The sequence below is a fragment of the Capra hircus genome, chromosome 23 (genome assembly GCF_001704415.2).
Source record: "Capra hircus breed San Clemente chromosome 23, ASM170441v1, whole genome shotgun sequence".
Classification (NCBI taxonomy): Eukaryota; Metazoa; Chordata; class Mammalia; order Artiodactyla; family Bovidae; genus Capra; species Capra hircus.
In genome coordinates, this window is record NC_030830.1 from 45,109,251 (window position 1) to 45,128,633 (window position 19,383).

Here is a 19,383-nt window from a genome sequence, read left to right on the forward strand (position 1 = left end):
GATTCTTTACCAGCTGAGCCAGGGAAGCCCGAGAAAACGGGAGTGGGTAGCCTGTCCCTTCTCCAGTGGATCTTCCTGATTCAGGAATCAAACCACAGTCTCCTACATTGCAGGCGGACTCTTTACCAGCTGAGCTACTGGGGAAGCCCAAACAGTTGTTACGCGGGGGTGAGATTGCAAGAATATTTTAAAACTTCTGAAGAATAGAAAAAAAGCTCCCCCTAGTAAAACTGTTTCTCAAAAAGAGAAGCACGGACAAAGTTAAGATTTTCTGACATTTTAAGTGGTTTTTAAAGTGTTTCTTTTTACTAAAATGCTTCCATTTATCCTAAAGGACATATATATAACCCTTCTCTCCTACAATGAAGACATTTTTGTGTCCTTCGCCCCAAGCAGACATACATGCATCCCAACATTACACCATGGAAATGGTTCCTGTAACTCAGGTGAAACTGCAGCACCAGCCGCCGGCACGGTGACCGTTGCATACCTCAAAATAAGCACCGTTCTCCTTCACGTGCTGCTCCACACACTGGCAGAGCTGCAGGATCCAGCTCCACTGCGTCTGCATCGCCGCGCGGTAGGCCTGCCAGAGAAGACACAGTCACTGCTGCTATCTGCGCAGCAAGACACACCCAGGCTTCTCAGGGTTAAAAGATGACGGTCTACACAGGTGATGAGACGCCTTTAACAGAGACCTGAGAATCAGGGACATGAAATGTCCCGCTAAGCTAAACATCCTCACCTGTACAAAGCCAGTCCTGAAAGTTTAAACATACATTTTTCTTTTTTTTATATTTTTAACATAAATTTATTTATTTTAATTGGAGGCTAATTACTTTACGACATTGTATTGGTTTTGCCATACATTGACATAAATCCGTCACGAGCATACATGTGTTCCCCATCCTGAACCCCCCTCCCACCTCCCTCCCCATCCCATCCCTCTGGGTCATCCCAGTGCACCAGCCCTGAGCACCCTGTCTCATGCATCAAACCTGAACTGGCAATTTGTTTCACATATGATAATTTACATGTTTCAATGCCATTCTCCCAAATCATCCCACCCTCTCCCTCTCCCACAGAGTCCAAAAGACTGTTCTCTACATCTGTGTCTCTTTTGCTGTCTTGCATACATTTTTCAGTCTAATTTCTTTCAAATTTTCAGTTTCTTGACTTGTTTTTCTTGTCATATATATGAAAAATGCTAACTCTGGGGCTGTTTTTCCAGGCAGACTTCTTTAACACTTGAGATGGACGCAAGCTATCCAACACTTTCCTGTGCAGAATCCTCAGATACACCCCCTTCACGCCATTTTCCTCTGTTTTCTGAATTTTTGTATTATTGGATAATAAAATCCCCCTTCTGACACCAAAGTACATGGTGTGTAGTTTTTTCCCTGGTCTTTGCTTCCAAAACTAGTCTTGAAGCTCTTGGCAGGAGTGAGGCTGATCTGTTTTATCGGGACTATTTGGGAAGGGTGGAGAAGCTTATGCAATCCCTTATCAGTGTAATTATAGGATCATATCAGAGATAATTAAGGAAGTTTTATTTCAAACGTTTTTTACTTGAATCTTTATTCAGTACAAGGTGCCTCTTTCATGAGAGCAAAAATACTATAGGAAAGGCACCTACTTACAGGGAAACAGGAAACACCCTTTCCTATTTAAGGTGTAGCTCCCTGGCTTCCAGAAGAGGGCGGCCTAGCTGCTCTAACCACTGTCTTTCATAAGATGGTCCCTCCTGGAGGGAGAAACAGGCCACTGAGCTCGGTCCAGGCAGCTTTCTGGATGGAACATACAAGGCAACCGTGGAAATCTGGCAACACTTCCTGATCACATTACGTGCTCCCTCCAATTAAGCTATTTAGAGTAAATTGGCTATAAAATACACACTGTGCATTGTTAGATTATTAGCTTCTTTTCCTCATAAAATACAAAATAGTGTTGATAATTAACTACTATCCATCGCCTACAATACCTTAGATGGGCCTGAAGAACCATAAAGATGACTAAGCCTTAATTTTATTCTTCCACAGCCTCTTAATTAGACTAACAGCTCTACTTAAAGGTAATCAGGTTCACATCCACTTCATCCATTCCCATCAAAAGTCTCAACCTATAATCGTACTTCCCAGCAGCTGTCACTTCTTGTTATCCCACTTTTAGTTGACCATAGTATAAAAGTATTTCCAGACCCGTCATGATTCTAATCTCCTTTCCCTAGTGCTCCACCCCCACCCCCACCCCGACTCTCCCAGGTCCTTAACATTTCTACATGGCATTTCCTGGGGATGAAAACCACAGTTTTACATTAAAGAAGGGCAACTGTAACATTCCCCAGACCTCCAGATGAGGTCTAGAATTTCATGAATCTTTTGTGTCACGACAAATTATTTTAGGGAACAAAGATTCTCAGATCCCTTTCCTCAACCGCACATCCCATTCATGGTAAGCACAGTTTCATTTTTCTTCCTCTGGAAATATACAACTGTCCACATTTGATACTTCTCCCCCTCTTATATAACCTCCAGCACATTTAGAAAGTCACTAACTCTAGCATATATCAGGCCTAAAAATTAAACACCCCCCACCCCACCTGCACCTTACAGGCAGCCTGATAAACTCCAGGTCAGCCCTCCCCTTCTGGGTCTGAAATGTGTGTTACACCCTGAGGATATTCCTCTCAGAGCCAGATCATGGACAGGATTAGTAAATGAAATAATAATAACTAGGACTTCTTGAGAACCTACTATGTATCAAGAACTGAACTAAGCAGCATTTTTCTCCTCCTCACACAACTCTACAGTTAGGAGCAACTTCCCCCGTTTTAGGTAAGTGAATGGGACCTAGCAAGGTTACAACCTCATGCAACATCATGTGGTCAGGAAGAAACCAACTTCAAAGCCTGACAAGCCAAGGTCCTTCAGAGTTACTGTCCTGCACCTCTTTGGCCACAGGGGTTGACACAAATGGGTGATACACCTCACGCAGAACTGAAGGCACATCAGTATGATTTGTCAGAAGTGTTATTTTTGAGCCAGGTTGTAGTAAAAGCTTGACCGTTTGCATTTTTCTATTTATCCACAAACAATAAAAGAATCTGAAAGGTAATATTCAAATATCCATATTACACTTTCTGACTCACCTCAATGGTTAACCGGGCTGGGTGATTTTCCAGAAGCAGCTGCTCTGCCATCTCTTGAACTGACTTAATAGTTTCTTCCTTTTGATCAAGTTCTCTCATCAATTCCTAATTGAAATAAATACATTAGGAAATGATAAAACCTGAGAGGCACGTGTAACATTCAGCCACAGAAGCTGCACTCACAGCGTGGTAGTCTCTCTTCCGGGCTATGTTGGTGTTTCTTTCACTCCAGTCGTAAGCAACTTCCTCCTCTTCTTTCTCATTCAACCAAATAAGTTCATTTGTTGCACGAGTTACAAAATTGTGGAGTGTGTCAAGGTGCCGCTCTTGATTCCTGGATGTATTCTTTATAAGGAGAATCATGGTAAGAATCATGTCTTTGCCATATAAAGGGAAGGGAAAGTTAAAAAAAAAACTTACCAAGAGTTTTGCATACTGATTCTCTAATCTGTGTAACTTTTCTGCATAAGTTAGTTTAAGAGGTGCCGTCATCTGGATCTATAACATGGGATAAAAAGACAGCAGGTTAGGAATCTTAAGAAATTCTGGTTCACTGGCAATGTATCTTTCATCCTGTGACAACAGGGTCTTAACAGAAAGAGCAAAGCAGAAACTGGGATGAAATATATACGTACAGACTTTAAATTCGCATACCTCACTGATCTTAGCTTCTTTAAGGCTAGATTCAAATTCTTCAATAGCTCGGTGGACATTTTTATGATTTTCTAAATGGCTTTCAACACTTGGCAAATCTGATCCCCATTCAGTGCGGTCCAGCTGCACCTTTAAATAGGAAGATATGAGGTTAAAAAAAAAAAAACCAAAACAAAACTGGTAGCAATAAGGCCTGAAACTCAAGTAAAAGTAAATATTTTTACCTGCATCTCATCCACCCAATTCAAAAGGTCCTGAACAAACTTCATGTTGATTTCCTCTTCTGTTAAATTCTGGTCCAGCAGAGACGACTTGAGAAGGGGCTTTCGGATCTGCATCAGCTTCAGAGTCTGCAGGGAGCTTGTCTCCCCTCCTGAGCCGAAATTTGGAACTAACCCTGATGGGAAGCCAGGTGTATAGGCAGGAGTGGCAGACGGGGTCAGGCGGGAAGTCAGCCCTGACGACAGGCCCGAGGTCACGCTAGATGGGGTCAGGGAAGGTGTGAGACCCTGAGTCAGTCCTGAGTTCATGCTGGGGTGTAAGGTCTGTGCAAATCCTGAGTTTAAACTCTGAGAGATTCCTGATATCATGAGCTTCGTCTGCTCCGTCGTCAGCACGCGGCCTTTGCTGTACACCGAGGAACATTCGTTCCGCAAGGCCATGATGTCATCGCGCAGCTTTGCAACCCTGAGAAGAAAATCAAAATGCGTAAGCTATAATGTAGGAGGTATTTTTCACAAAGGCTGACCCCTAAAACTAGGGACTCTAATTACCAAAATGATCAATACTGGCTCATCAGCTGTAACAAAAGCATCACACTAGTGCAAGATGTTAATAACAGGGCAGGAGGCTTTGAAGGGGTGTTATGGGAACTCTACACTGTCCACTCAATTTTTTATAAATCTAAGTTGCTCAAATAAATAAAGTCTATTTTAAAATGTCATTACAGTCACACTGATAAAAATTTACATCACAATTTTTTCACTCAATGTTGTACTATAAGTATTCTATATTATCATATGATCTTTACAACTGTAATTTACACTGAACACAATTACAACACTATCATAGTATATGCTCATTCTATTATTTGACACACAGGATTCCAAATTTTTGACATGGACACTTTCTCCCCTATATTTATTTAGATATTTTCTATATTTAGAATTACTGTAGATTTCTAAAAGCAGAATAACTCATTTGAAGCATCATTCATAGTTTTTGCCTTATATATATATCTCACATATTTAGATATTTACATAATATATATTATATACAACCAGAAATGTTCCATTCCTATCCCCAAATCCACATCTCAGAGACACAATTTTATATACATATTTCCCAATATTTTGTTATGAGCATTTTCATAAGATAAACACAAAACTGATAAGTTGACTTAAAGATAATCTTCTCATTATTGTCCCTTTTTCAAATATCACACAGGAATATTTCAACTGTAGGTTAGTTACTACAGGGTTAAATACTATATGTATCATAAAATTTTTTTCTATTATTTATCTTCGAAGCACAAAACCTACTAAACACACCGAAATATGACACAATTAATGTGACACACACTGTCAACAAGAAAGAGCTTGGCGACGATTTCATAAAATCGCCACACTCTGCATTCTTAATGAGGGGCCACGGAACAGTCACAGAGGAGGACAAGGCCTTACCTCTGTACCAGCTGGTCTGCCTGGTAGTACTTTCCATCAATAAGAATCTGTACATCAATTACATGCTGGCGTAAAAGGTTCTCACATTCAAGGATATATCCAGCAATCTCCGCTTCATTCTGAAACTGCAGCCCGGATTCCAACCTTTTAGAATCCTGTATTTTAAAACAATTCAAATATTAATTCTACATTAACTAATCAAACACATTTCAAATCTAGCCTCAGGGACTTCCCTGGTGGTCCAGCAGTCAGGACTCGGCGTGCCCACTGTAGGGGGCGTGGGCTGGATCTGCGGTCGGGGAACTAGACCCCGCAGGCCATGAAAGTGAAAGCGTTAGTCGCTCAGTCGTGTCTGACTCTTTGGGACCCCATGGACTGTAGCCCATCAGGCTCCTCTATCCAGGGAATTCTCCAGGCAAGAACACTGGAGCGGGGTGCCATTCCCTTCTCCAGGAGCTCTTCCCAACCCAGGGATCAAACTCATGCCTCCTGCACTGCAGGCAGATCCTTTACCGTCTGAGCCACCTGGGAAGCATAACAAGATTTTATTTCATCTGAATACACCAACCCCTCTACAGCAATTCCAGCAGCTCCTGAAATGAACTTACAGACTGGAGAGCATTTCGGGCAAGCAACAGTTTGTCTTCACAGATGACACTGCCCCTCTGAACTCGGTTAGCAATCTGCTGCAACATCTCCAACCTAAAAGAAGAAACAAAATAAAATAAAGTCTCTCCTTCTGAAGTCAGAGAGCTAGCCGCCCCTGAAACACGCGGCCCGCCAAAAGAAAAACCACAATCCCACACCAAGGACTCCATACCTGTGTCCATCAAAGGATTCATTGCCAAAGCTAATACAGGAGTTGATCAGGGTTGGACCACAATGAACCGAGAGGAAATTCTCATTTGAGTCAAGACTAGTCCGAGTGCTGGTCGTGTTACTAAACACAGAATCACTGCTCCGGTAACTGTAACTACTGCTGTGCATTTTTATCTCGCAAGGATGTTTTTTTCTTCCACCATTAAAAGATGACTAGAAAGTACCCAGTCTGCAGAAAGTGCTGCTTCTAATGGTGAAAAGAGGCAACTGCCTATTACCGCTTTTAATGGCTCCTTAAATATGCCCCAACATGCATATTCAACACGCAGCAAATAATACGCTGATAGCTACTCAAAAGAATCCCGCCTAGAGCCATGGGTTTGCTAGCTACGGTCTGCCTTTTTCTTTTTTTTGTAGCCTACACTAAAGCCCTACATGTACGGACAAGGCAGGCTGATGGGGTGTCACTGGACAAGACTTGCCAAATATTTTCACCAAGAGTCATTCACTTGCCACCAACTCAAAAACAACTCTGATGTTTCGCCGAAGCCAAAGTACAACCAGGTTACTCTGGCAATACCAGTCATCAGCTAAAAGAACACAAACAGCCAATCAGAGCCTCATCCTAGCATTTTGGAAAAACCAGCTCTGCACTGAACAACACAGGGTTAAAAAACCGGTATATACAAACACCTACAAACGACTTTGATAAGAAGCAAACCACCTTTCCTTTTTAACCACCACAGAGTGTGCTGATTAGGTTACATTAACTGGAAAACTGCCCAGGTACCTTTTTTCCCCCCAGGAACCGCCCCCAGGAATGTTAGGTCTACTCTCACTAAAAAGTTACTTTTTATTTTCGAAAGCCAAAGTGCTAAGAAGAGTATCAGTGTGATGCTTGGAGATTTAATTTGTCTATGCTTGTTTTTCCTTTCTACAGGTTATTACCTGGCCTAAGATCATTGGCTCTTTCTCATTTGCCTTTTACACACTCCCATGCCACAGAGCTATTATTTTGCAATACAGAGTTCATGCCAAAAAACTTGTTGCTTCAAGAAAAATGAAGGCATTGAATCAGCCATGCTAAATATTTTCCTATCCCCAACACTGCAAAGCCAAACTGCTGCTTCCCCAACTAGAGAAGACACTGTCCTTTTTAGAAGAGAATTTGAGAGTGCCATGTCAAATATAGCTAGTAAACAGAAAAGCACAAAATAATAATAGCAGCCAGCACCTAACATTTCTGAAGCAATTGTTAGGTGCCAGGAAATTAACTAACCATTTTATAGACATACTCAGAACCACCAAATATGGTTCCTACTATCACATCCTATTTACAAATGAGGAAACTTGAAGTTTAGAGAGGATAGTGAGTCTAAGATTACATGGCATGAACACTGAGCTAATAATTCATCCAGGATTGACTGGCTCCTAGACCTTGAACTCTTAACCACAGCTTTCTTTATTTACATGAATTAAAATCCAGCTGCTATTCTGACGACTAAAATCAACTCTGCCCCCCTTCTCTGGCACCTTTTCTATCCTTTCATCAGATTGGAAGCTGAGCATTTCATTCGAACCACCCAGAATCATGTCCTCCCTGCAAGGTCCATCCTGGGTATTTTGCACTTGTTCTGATTCAAAAGGATCCATTTATGCAGACATAATACTCTGCTTTAACAAGCGTGTCATCAATGATGTCATAAAGGCCTGACAAATCAGACCCACCCTCTGATCTTCAATGCATTAGTTTACACTTCTTCCACGCGGAAGTCAGGAGTAGGTGCAGAGAACATCAGTATATTGAGGGCCTCTGGGTAGCAGAGCCAGTGTTGTGGGCAGTACAAGGAACCACAAACACAGGAATCTGCCTGCATGCTCACTCTGTGGAACCGGCAGTCCCCATTCAAGCAATCGCAGAGAAATGTATAAATTACAACCGAGATGAGTCTATGAAGGAGGACCACGTGGAACAGGAGTGTCAACACCAAAACACCTGAACCAGCCTGGGAGACTTCGGAAAGTTTCTGGAGGAAATCATACTGGAGCTGAGATCAGAGGAAGATCAGGAGTAAGGAGAGGACGAACCAGATGACCCAGCCACAGGAAAAGACAGTGCCGAGATCTCACAAACGCGGAGGCTGGGAAACGGGCAGGCCAGTGCTCCTGAGAGGCAGCTGGCGTGGCTCGCCGAGGACTAGAAGGCCGGCCTCAGGGACTCGGACCACGAGCCCCACGCAGCACAGCTCAGGCTGGAACGGAAGGACCGTCCAACAAACCCCTCCTGAGGACCAAGGCGACCTTCTGGGGCGCCTGGTGAGGCAGGAGAGAAAGGAGGAAGCTGAGGGATGCTTTTGGGCCCACAGGCAGGGCGGGACTGAACCAGCGATCACACGGCCTCCGGGTGCTGCCTCACTGCCCTTCTTTAAACAGAGGGTTCACTACCCACGGAGAGAAGGCTGTAGCCCAAAACATAGGTAAGCTCACAGTTAACCTATGTTATATACGGATGAGCTTCTGGTGACTTAAAAGCTGGAGAAATTCTCACGGGTCCTCCTGACTTAAATCTGTAACCGCCATATGAGATGCGACTGCATACACCAACACAGGCCCCCCCTCCAACATTACTTCCCTGATTCCTTCCTCAAACCTCTTCGAAGAGTTTCTAGATAAAATGGGAGAATCAGAAAGACTTAGCCAAGGTCACGCAAATAAGCAAATGGAAAAGGCTAATGTTGGTCCAGCCTGGCATGTCTCCAAATCTTGAGCTGTTTCTGCACCACAAGTGGACCCCCTCACTGGACACCCAGGGCAGAGAATGCCCCCAACCTTTCAACTTCGGGACGAAGAGCCTTCTCCCTCTCCAGCATGGCGATGATGAGCTTTCCCCACTCTTTTTCTATGTCATTTGGGTGATAACCTTGAAGGAGTTTGATGCGTCCAAACTCTATCCAAATCTAGAGAAAACAGCACAAAAAGGTGATGTGAAGCAAAGACATTAAAAATCACGCTTCTTAAATCAAGACAGACTTTTAATAAAGGTTACATTTGATATCATATAATATCACTTACAGATGGACTCTAAAAGATGACACAAAAAAGCTTATCTACGAAACGGAATCACAGACACAGAGAGCAAACTTGCGGTTGACAAAGGGGAGGGGTTGGAGAAGGGGAAAGGGAGGGACTGAGTTTGGGATTAGCAGATACAAAGAATATTATACAGAGAATGGACAAACAGCAGGTCCTACTGCACAGCACGGTAAATACATACATAACTGAGATATATAACTGAGTTACCATGCTGAGCAGCAGAAATTGACACACTATAGTAAATCAACTACACCAATAAAATTTTTTAAAAGGAGACATTTGCCAATTCAAAGCAAATTTTTTCTTACCTCTAATAATTTATATAAGCGTTTAATTTTTGATTTTTCTGTCTCCTTTGGTGGAATCTCTGTTTCTTTAAACTGTAAATACTGATTGTAAAGTGCCTAAAATGAAAGGGAAAATAATAAAGAGCTGAACTTCAAAAATCTGTTTTCATTATCACATAACGTCACGACTTCTTGCTTTCTGTTCTCTCACCTGCCCTGGGTGGCGTGGCATGAGTACTCAGCTATGTCCGACTCTTTGAGACCCCATGGACTGCACGACCAAGCACCTCTGCCTGTGGAATTTTCCAGGCAAGAATACTGGAGTGGGTTGCCATTTCCTACTCCAAGGGATCTTCCTGACCCAGAGATCAAGCTCACATCTCTTATATCTCCTGCATTGGCAGGCAGATGCTTTACCACTGTCCCACCCGGGGAGGCATTCCTTCATAAAACAAGACAATCAAGGATGCCAGTTCTCAGACAGCTGGTAAACAGGATCTAAGGGATCTGAAGAGGATGCAATTAGGGCTGTGAGCCCGATTCAACATATGCTGCCCAGGCATCTGCATAATGAAAACCACAACAGCGTCTGTTAGCTGCTCAGTCGTGTCTGACTCTTTGCGACCCCATGGACTGTAGCCTGTCAGGCTCCTGTGTCCATGGGCATCTCCAGGCCAGAATCCTGGAATGGGTAGCCTTTCCCTTCTCCAGGGGATCTTCCCGACCCAGGGATCGAACCCAGGTCTCCACACTGCAGGTGGATTCTTTATCAGCTGAGCCGCCAGGGAGCCACAACTCTACTAAGGATCTCATCATCCAAATAAGAAGACACATCCTTTAAAAGATACACGTTGCAAATGCTGTACTTTAGCTTTTACATTTTGGAAAAATCATCTGATGCAATTCTCATAAAACAGGGTGGGAAGCATTCTTCTCTATTTCATGGTCTATCCTTGAAAAACAGAATTCTCATCAGATAGACAGCACTAAAGTTTGCTTTCAATGTCCCATGGCCAAATTAAGCAGATCTTACAATTAAAAAAGATGCTACTAGGTCCTGCTAGTATTATAAAAGTTTGAGCCATATAATTAAATTACTATCTAACTTATAGATAGTAATTTGAGAGTCTCTTAAATATATGTTTATTATGTTTATTAACAAGGAGCTTCTAAAAATTATGTTGATAAAATAGCTCCACATTTAGTAAGTGTACACTGATTATTTCATCCTAATTCATGCTGCTTTAAAACAAGTCCATGAAAGTGTTCAAGAAGACACATTTCTCTGAAGGATTCCATTTAATGTTTTGCTGACTAAGAAAATTATTCAGTTGGCCAAAAAGTTCCTTTGAGAAAAACCCAAATAAACTCTTTGGCAAACCCAATATTTGGTATTTCCCCATGATGTATTTTTTCCCTATATCCTGTCTTATCCCAGGCACCAGCAAGTAATCTGTGTAGTCAAATTTCTTCAATAATTTAAGCATCTGCACTAATCAGAAGCCAGCATGAATTTACTCAAATGTCTGGACAATGAATCTATTTGAAAATAAGTAGAACTTGAAATCTAGAAGTTGGCTAAACCCAAAGTGCAACATTTTAGGATGTCCATCAGTGAATAACCACAGCATGCCATTGTGCGTTGACGCTGTTCACAGTAGATGTGGTCATGGGAGGGGGAGGAACGCTTTCCTGCCAGGAGCGGTTACCATCCACACTGGGAGACATCACACAAAACCGCTTCAGAAAGACCCGAAGGAGCATCACATGGACATGTGCCAAGGAGCCTGGTGCCAAGGACAAACTCCCCATGGTGGCGTGAGTAAAAGCTGTTCCACAGACGTTGTGTCCAGATGCGTGGACGCAACTGCTCACGTGAACAGGGCCCCTCCTGGATTAGAACCATTCTTGAAATTCCGATCAGGAAAACAATGTCTACAGTTCAAGGAATTAGACCTTGTTGTTCATATTCACATGAGCCATTTCTTGAAATAAAGTCCACCACTCTGCTACGACAAATCCCAAGGTACAAGAAGAGTCAACTTATTTTCAATGTTTATACAACTACACCATCTTTTAATACCTCTGTGACGTCTCTGACAAAGAGATGGACCCAGTTTCTTAGGCAGCAGCACCTGTTCTACTAAACCAGGAACTCATTTACCCCGGGAGTCGGGTACGTCCTTTCAAATTCGTGGTGAAACGAATGTACGTCTTGTACCACAGAAGCCTCTGAGGCCGTTTCTAACAGGATGTGACCACAGGCACACACCTGGCCACCCCTGTATTCCACAGGCTTCCCACACAGCTCCTGTCCCGGCCACCTGCTAGCTCCAGGTGTCTCCCAGGTTCCAAAAATAACACCGCAGTGTCATTCCCAGAGACCCTCCCATATTAACTCTCAACAATGCAAAGTGCAGGGACTATAAATTTAAGATGTTGTTGCTCTGATGTTTTAAGTATTGGTGTCGACTTCCATTTCCTCTGTATAAAACAGAGGATGGATAAATAAATAATTTGCTTGCTGACTGGTACCTTGCCAAGGGTAATTTTTCTTCAGTTTCTGAAATGACAGAACCATTTCAGCCTTTTTTTAAAGCTTTAGTAATAAACTTAACCCTACTTAACTTCTGTAGGGACACAGACCTTGAGTTCTACAGGATTATTAGGAAACGTTCTCTCCGACATAGTGGCCACGTGGTGTCTGATCCACTGGACGAGGTAGTTGACCATATTCTGGTATTCAATCCACTTGACTTCGACATCCTACAAGGAGAAGATGGCAAAGGAGGTCTGTATCTGCAGATGGCAACATTCATGTCTGCCATAGTCTGGCCAGAGGTCACTGTGTGGATCCGCGGGTCTTTAAGCCCGACAGGACCAGTTCAAGGTTTTCTTCATTCCCTCCCAGTCTCAATTCTGTCCACTTAAACAGCTCTAAAAACACGCTATCAACAGTTGACCACTAAGACTCGCCTAAGGAATGCCAACTCTGATCCAAGGATCCAGGTTGACTGAAGGCACCATGTTAAGAAGGCTTCTGAGGCTGCATTGAAATGTAGCAGAAAAAAACACCATCATCAATTTGGAGTGTTTCCCAGGCAGTCAAGAGAGGGAGTAATGGCCTGTGAAAGCCAGGTGAGCTACCTTCTCTGCTAGCCTTTCTAAGTTTACCTGATATCTGAAACTCACAGAACTATGTAATGCACAGGAAACTCGACAGGAACGAAACCTACAGGAAATGTACATGGTGGGAATGATTCAATACTTCTTAAGCAAACTTTTATTTTTAAATGAAGGAGACTGGAAGACTGTCAAATGTTTTCTTCAATTAAGCATTTGAGGAAGTGCTTCTGATGTTCAAAGCACTGTGCTAAGCGCTGTAATAAAAATATAATACTTTAAGAGATGATCCCTTTTATCAAAGAGTTTTCTGTCTAGACGAGGAGGCAAGAGAGAGTCATAATATAAACAGTTATGCAAAATGAAAAGCAGTACTGAAGAAGTGTTGAAATAACAAAAGCAGGTAGTTTATGCGAGGCATCAAGATAAAAAGTGAGGTGAGCACAGATGTGCCTGGAAAGCATCACCTGAAGGCCTCTTGGGAGAGGCCATCCCTGGGCGGCTGTGCAGTGAGCAGGAACTGTGAGTGGGCGGCGGGAGGGACAGACAGGCGACGCGTGGGATGGGGGCACGGACTCAGACAGGAACGCCCTGGCCACCACCAACAGCTCACGTGGGGTCTGCTGCTGGGAAGAACTGACATGTGCAGAGCCGTGGAGGTCAGCACATCTGGACCGCGTTGAGCCTTGCAAGCCGCATGGAGCCGTGGAAGGTTTCCAAGTCAATATGCCGGCAGTGTGCAGAGATGATGGTAGAAGAAAATCAGGGGAGCTAGCAAGGCCACAAGCAAGCTCACATCCTCATCCCGGTAAAGGGGTGGGAATGAGGAGCTGCGTGCAGGCTGTGGGGAGGAGCGCGGAGCGGCCACAGGCAGCTCCAGACTGAGTCACAGCGGACACTGGAGCGAAGGGTGAGCATGGCAGCAAGCTGCTCGAGGACCAGCCTTCAAGACAGAGAACACAGGAGCGAGCCTAAACCAGAGCACACGGAGGCGACACAAGAGACCAGAGAACTCCCAAATCTTCAAGGTGAGACAGAATAAAGGCAGCAGCTGCAGGAGCGGAGAGGCCAGGGCGAGGGGGTCCCCCAAGAGCACAGCATGTGTGGGGCGGGGATCCTGTCCCCCAGAGAAGCACAGCGCTCGTCAGCAGGGCCAGCATGACACGCACGGCGAAAATACACTGCAGGCTTCCAGAAGCATGGGACTAAACCAAGAACCCAGAGCCACGTGTCAGAGACCCTGCCCTGCTACAGAGAAGCCCTGTTAGTCTGGCAAAACCCAATCACCCTCCTCTGGGCCTCACCTTCAAATCAGAACACAACACAGAGCGACCTTACTTCCTGGGATCATCTAAGTCTATAAACTTGAAAGTGATTTCAGAAGTGAGACAGTCTCTACAGAGAGAAGGATAGCAAACTGGGTGGCTGTTAAACAGCAGCACATTAAAAAAGAAGAAAAAAAAATCTCTCAATTGAGTGGTTCCAGTTTTCATTTCCAAAATGACATGCAACTCTGAATAACCTACTTAAATGAAATGTTTCTGAGTTATATGTGAATTGGAATGGTGGAATGGTACCATTAAAATACATATAGTATCAATTTATTGAATAGCCTATTAACTCAAATCCATTAAAAAATATTTGACATTTAAAGACTGTAAACCCATACAACTCGACAACACAAAACAACTGAATTGCAAAGTGGGCAGAAGCTCTAAATAGACATTTCTCCAAAGAGAACATACACGTGGTCAACAGGCACGTGAAAAGATGCTCAGCATCACCAATTACTAGAGAAATGCAAGTCAAAAGCACAATGAGGCATCACTTCACACTGATCAGAACAGACATCATTAAAAAGTCAACAAACAATAAATGCTGGAGAGGGTGCAGAGAGAAGGGAACCCTTTTAGACTGTTGGTGGGAATGTTACAGCCACCACGGAGAACAGTATGGAGGCTCTTCAGAAAACTAAAAACACAATTACCATATGATCCAGCAATGCTACTCCTGGGCATATACCCAGACAGAATTCTCATTCAAAATGATCCATGCACCTCTATGCTCACAGCAGCACTCTTCACAATAGCCACAACATGGAAACAACCTGAATGTTAATCAACAGATGAACGGATAAAGAAACATGTACGTATATACAAAGGAATACTACTCAGTCAAGAGAAAGAGCGCAATAATGCCATCTGCAGCAACAACACGGATGGACCCAGAGATGGTCATACTGAGCGAAGGAAGTCAGACAGAGAAGGAGAAATAGTGTGTGGCATCCCTTATATGCAGAATCTAAAGAGAAATGATACAGAGGAACTTACTTACAAAACAGAGAAACTCACGGACTTAGAGGACGAACTTATGATTGCTGGCAGGGGAGGATGGAGAAAGGGATAATTAGGGAGTCTGGGACAGACAGGCACACACTGCTGTATTTAAAACGGATAACCAACAAGGACCTACTATATAGCTCATGGAACTCTGCTCAATGTTATGTGGCAGCCTGGATGGGAGGGGAGTTTGGGAAAGAATGGATCCCGTTGCTGTTCATGTGAGACTAAAGACAAAATTTTTTTTTTTTTAAAAAGAAGATATGGTACATATATACAATGGAATATTACCTGACCATATAAAGAATAAAATAATGCAATGTGTAGCAACATGGATAGACCCAGAGGTTATCGTACTAAATGAAGTTAAGACAGAGAAAGACGATTACCATACAATATGAATGGTATCATAATCTAAAATATGACACAAATTAACTTATCTATGAAACAGAAAGAGAATCACAAACATAGAGAATAGACTGATGGGTGCCAAGGGGTAGAAGCTTGGGGGAGGTAGGGACTGGGAGGCTGGAATTAGCAGAACTATATTCAATACCCTATGATAAACTATAATGAAAAAGAACATTTTAAAAAGAATGCAAATATATGGATAACTGAATCACTTTGTTGTACAGCATAAATTAACAGAACATTGTAAATCTACTACACTTCAATTTCTTTTAAGTCATATTAACAAAAAATATGACTGCAAAAAGCACTCTCAGAGAATTCAGTCAATTCTGAGTCATCAACTTCAGAATGGAAAAATCAATACTCACATTTGCCCCGATGCCTTCACCACCTTCAGGGACTTTGGGAAATGCGTCATAGAGAGATGATACATAAGTTATTACTGACTTTTCATCAGGTGAGGAGACATCAACATCTAAAAGCAGCAACATGAATTATTTCAAAATGCTGATCAATTACTTTAGCTCAGACCTTCCAGGCCGTCAACATCTGGTCAAGACAATCACTCACCTTCAGGATCCAGAAGTCTTATAACACCGATTTTTTCTGCTACATAGAAAGCGTGCTCTAAATTTGCAAGGTTGCTTTGAACAGCAACAGTATTCATGTCTATCAGGTCCGGCCTAGGAAAAAACATATGCTGTATTAATGAGGTTTCTCACTCGCCAATTCAATATGAAATTTACATGTGTACTTATTGACATAACAACTCCTGCAAATCTTAATACTAAGCGTGTGTGGAAATACAGAGTTTTTCAATCCAATCTTTAACACTGCTCCTGTGAACTAAGAATGCCTCCGGCCCTGGTAAACAGAGGGTGCTGCAGCCACCAAGCCATCACATTACAGCCGCCTGGACCATGAGCCCTGAGGGAACTCAGGATGAAAACACCTGAGTTTCAAACCACCAGCCCCAAAACCATCAAACCATCATCAAACTCACGTCAGGGTGAGAAAGCACGGGATCCTGGCCCCGGGCACCTGAGGCACAGATCAAAGAAACAAGCTTGAGGAGCTCAGAGGCCTGCACCTTCCCATACACAGAAAAGCGCTCAATTCATTAACTTGAGAGATCTTGTTTTCTCTAGTTAATCAGGTAGTCTTCTGATGTTCCGACTACCTGATCTCTGTTGCAAAACCCCCATACATCCTGGCCTCCCCCGGCCTCTTCAGAGCCGTCCCTCAGAGCCGTCTGAGAGGCTGTGTCCTAGCACTGAGGCCTCAGTTTGGTTCACCAAATGTAACTCTCACCTTTTAGATTGTTCAGTTTTTCAGTCAACACTCATTTCTCTCAGAAACTTTTGTGAGCCAAAAGCAAATGTAGAAAAATGTAACAACTTTCATGTATAAAATTTCAGCAAAATCCACAACTTGCCCACAACGGATGAGACCATGTATGAGTATCTGTTGCATTCAATCTATTTAAGCCCCATTACCTCAACAGTATCCTTCTAATCCAACTGGCAACTTCTCAGTGTTCCTCCCAAAGAGCTCAGGCCCCGTGCAGTTACCCTCAGGGTACCACCACGCAGAACACCCTTTCTGGTCACAGCCCTCCTGCACAGGTCTCCCCATCCTGGGAGCAGACATTCAGCCCCACTTCCTCCGGGGCCCTCACTCACCTTTCCAGCCCTCATTTCCCCCTTGGGTCCCTGAACTCCAGCATGCTTAGTTGCCCAGTCCTGTCCAACTCTTTGCAACCCTGTGGACTGTAGCCCGCCAGGCTCCCCTGTCCATGGGATTCTCCTGGCAGGAATACTGGAGTGGGTTGCCATGCTCTCCTCCAGGGGATCTTCCTGACCCATGCATTGAACCCACAACTCCTGCACAGTAGGTGAGTTCTCTACCATCTGAGATGCCAGAAGTCCTGCTCCTGAGCCTGTGACAATTAATCTGGCACCTGGAAGAGTCATATACTTCTTTGCCCTCCAAATTTACTGTTCAAAGTGCAGGCACATCTCGTTTCTCCCAACCAGCTAATTCCAAGATAACAAGAGCCACTTGGTTTTAACAGATGTTTGTATTTTATCCTTCTACTGAGATAAACAGTGGTATACATATTGCAGACACTCAATAAATATCACAGATAAGATAAGTAGGTTGGTTATTACACAGAATCATAGAAGACTAAAACAAGCACCAGTTTATATCTCCACAAACACACATCTCTCTCTCTCTCACACACACACACATGCTCTCCACAAACATACATCTCTCTCTCTCTCTCACACACACACTCTCCACAAACATACATCTCTCTCTCTCACACACACACACTCTCTTCACAAACACACATCTCTCTCTCTCTCACACACACAGTCTCCACAAACATACATCTCTCTCTCACACACACACACACACACTTCACAAACATACATCTCTCTCTCACACACACACACACTTCACAAACATACATCTCTCTCTCACACACACACACTCTCTACAAACATACATGTCTCTCACACACACACTCATCACAAACATACATCTCTCTCACACACACACACACACACGCTCTCCACAAACATACATCTCTCTCTCTCTCACACACACACGCTCTCCACAAACATACATCTCTCTCACACACACACACTTCACAAACATACATCACACATACACACATACACTCTTCACAAACATACATCACACACACACACTTCACAAACATACATCTCTCTCACACACACACACACCTCTCTCTCTCACACACACACTCTCCACAAACATACATCTCTCTCTCACACACACACACACACACACAAACTAGTCACAAACATACATCTCTCTCTCTCACACACACACACACACACACACACTCTCTACAAACATACATGTCTCTCACACACACACTCATCACAAACATACATCTCTCTCTCTCACACACACACACACACACACACTCTCTACAAACATACATGTCTCTCACACACACACTCATCACAAACATACATCTCTCTCTCTCACACACACACACGTCACAAACATACATCTCTCTCACACACACACACACTCTCCACAAACATACATCTCTCTCTCTCACACACACACACACCTCACAAACATACATCTCTCTCTCACACACACACACCTCACAAACATACATCACACATACACACACACACTCTTCACAAACATATATCACACACACACACTCAACAAACATACATCTCTCTCACACACACACACGTCACAAACATACATCTCTCTCTCTCACACACACACACACACTCTCCACAAACATACATCTCTCTCACACACACACTCTCTTCTCAAACATACATCTCACACACACACACACACACCCTGACCCACCCACCCAGGATGCTATAAACCACAGAGATTACTTAAAGCCAGCTCTATCGACATAGGATTTTATAAGACTTCTCAAATATTCCTTGAACACTAAGTGTAAAACACTGTAGCCAGAAACTTAACTAAGGCCAGAAGCCAGTCAGGAAACTTTCCTCTCAAAATCATTTAAAGAATGTAGAAACAAATATGGAAACAGTAAAGCCATCAAAAAGAGCAGTACCAACCCCCAAATCTCTAGGAACCTGTTTCTCAGCTTCTAAGGAAAGGCTCTCATTCCAGCCTCCAAGGGCACCCTGTCTCCCTCAAAATCACTCTCTGGGGTCTGCAGAAGGGTGGGAGTGTTCAGAGGTAGGACAGGAGGCTGAGATGTCGTTATTCTGAACAGAGCGAGAAAACAGATTACAGGACGGAAACATACCACTGACTTCAGGGAGGGAGACAGCAATCAGGATGCT

General features: G+C 43.4%; 1 protein-coding gene across 22 annotated transcripts in view; it reads right to left on the bottom strand.

Moving 5' to 3' along the window:
• Nucleotides 1-19,383, bottom strand: part of DST (dystonin) — a 530,351-nt gene that overhangs the window by 187,822 nt on the left and 323,146 nt on the right. For 19 of the 22 annotated variants that reach the window (XM_018038670.1, XM_018038677.1, XM_018038675.1 and 16 more), the window contains 13 exons: nucleotides 16,127-16,239; nucleotides 15,925-16,031; nucleotides 12,330-12,449; nucleotides 9,705-9,800; nucleotides 9,133-9,260; nucleotides 6,093-6,186; nucleotides 5,485-5,639; nucleotides 4,027-4,489; nucleotides 3,803-3,931; nucleotides 3,569-3,646; nucleotides 3,332-3,493; nucleotides 3,149-3,253; nucleotides 491-586 (listed from right to left, as the gene is read on the bottom strand). In XM_018038670.1, the coding sequence (XP_017894159.1) occupies nucleotides 491-586; nucleotides 3,149-3,253; nucleotides 3,332-3,493; nucleotides 3,569-3,646; nucleotides 3,803-3,931; nucleotides 4,027-4,489; nucleotides 5,485-5,639; nucleotides 6,093-6,186; nucleotides 9,133-9,260; nucleotides 9,705-9,800; nucleotides 12,330-12,449; nucleotides 15,925-16,031; nucleotides 16,127-16,239 (1,846 nt within the window). Of the gene's footprint in view, nucleotides 1-490; nucleotides 587-3,148; nucleotides 3,254-3,331; nucleotides 3,494-3,568; nucleotides 3,647-3,802; nucleotides 3,932-4,026; nucleotides 4,490-5,484; nucleotides 5,640-6,092; nucleotides 6,187-6,304; nucleotides 7,068-9,132; nucleotides 9,261-9,704; nucleotides 9,801-12,329; nucleotides 12,450-15,924; nucleotides 16,032-16,126; nucleotides 16,240-19,383 lie in introns of those variants that run through there. The other 3 variants (XM_018038682.1, XM_018038687.1, XM_018038688.1) reach the window with 3 other exon arrangements.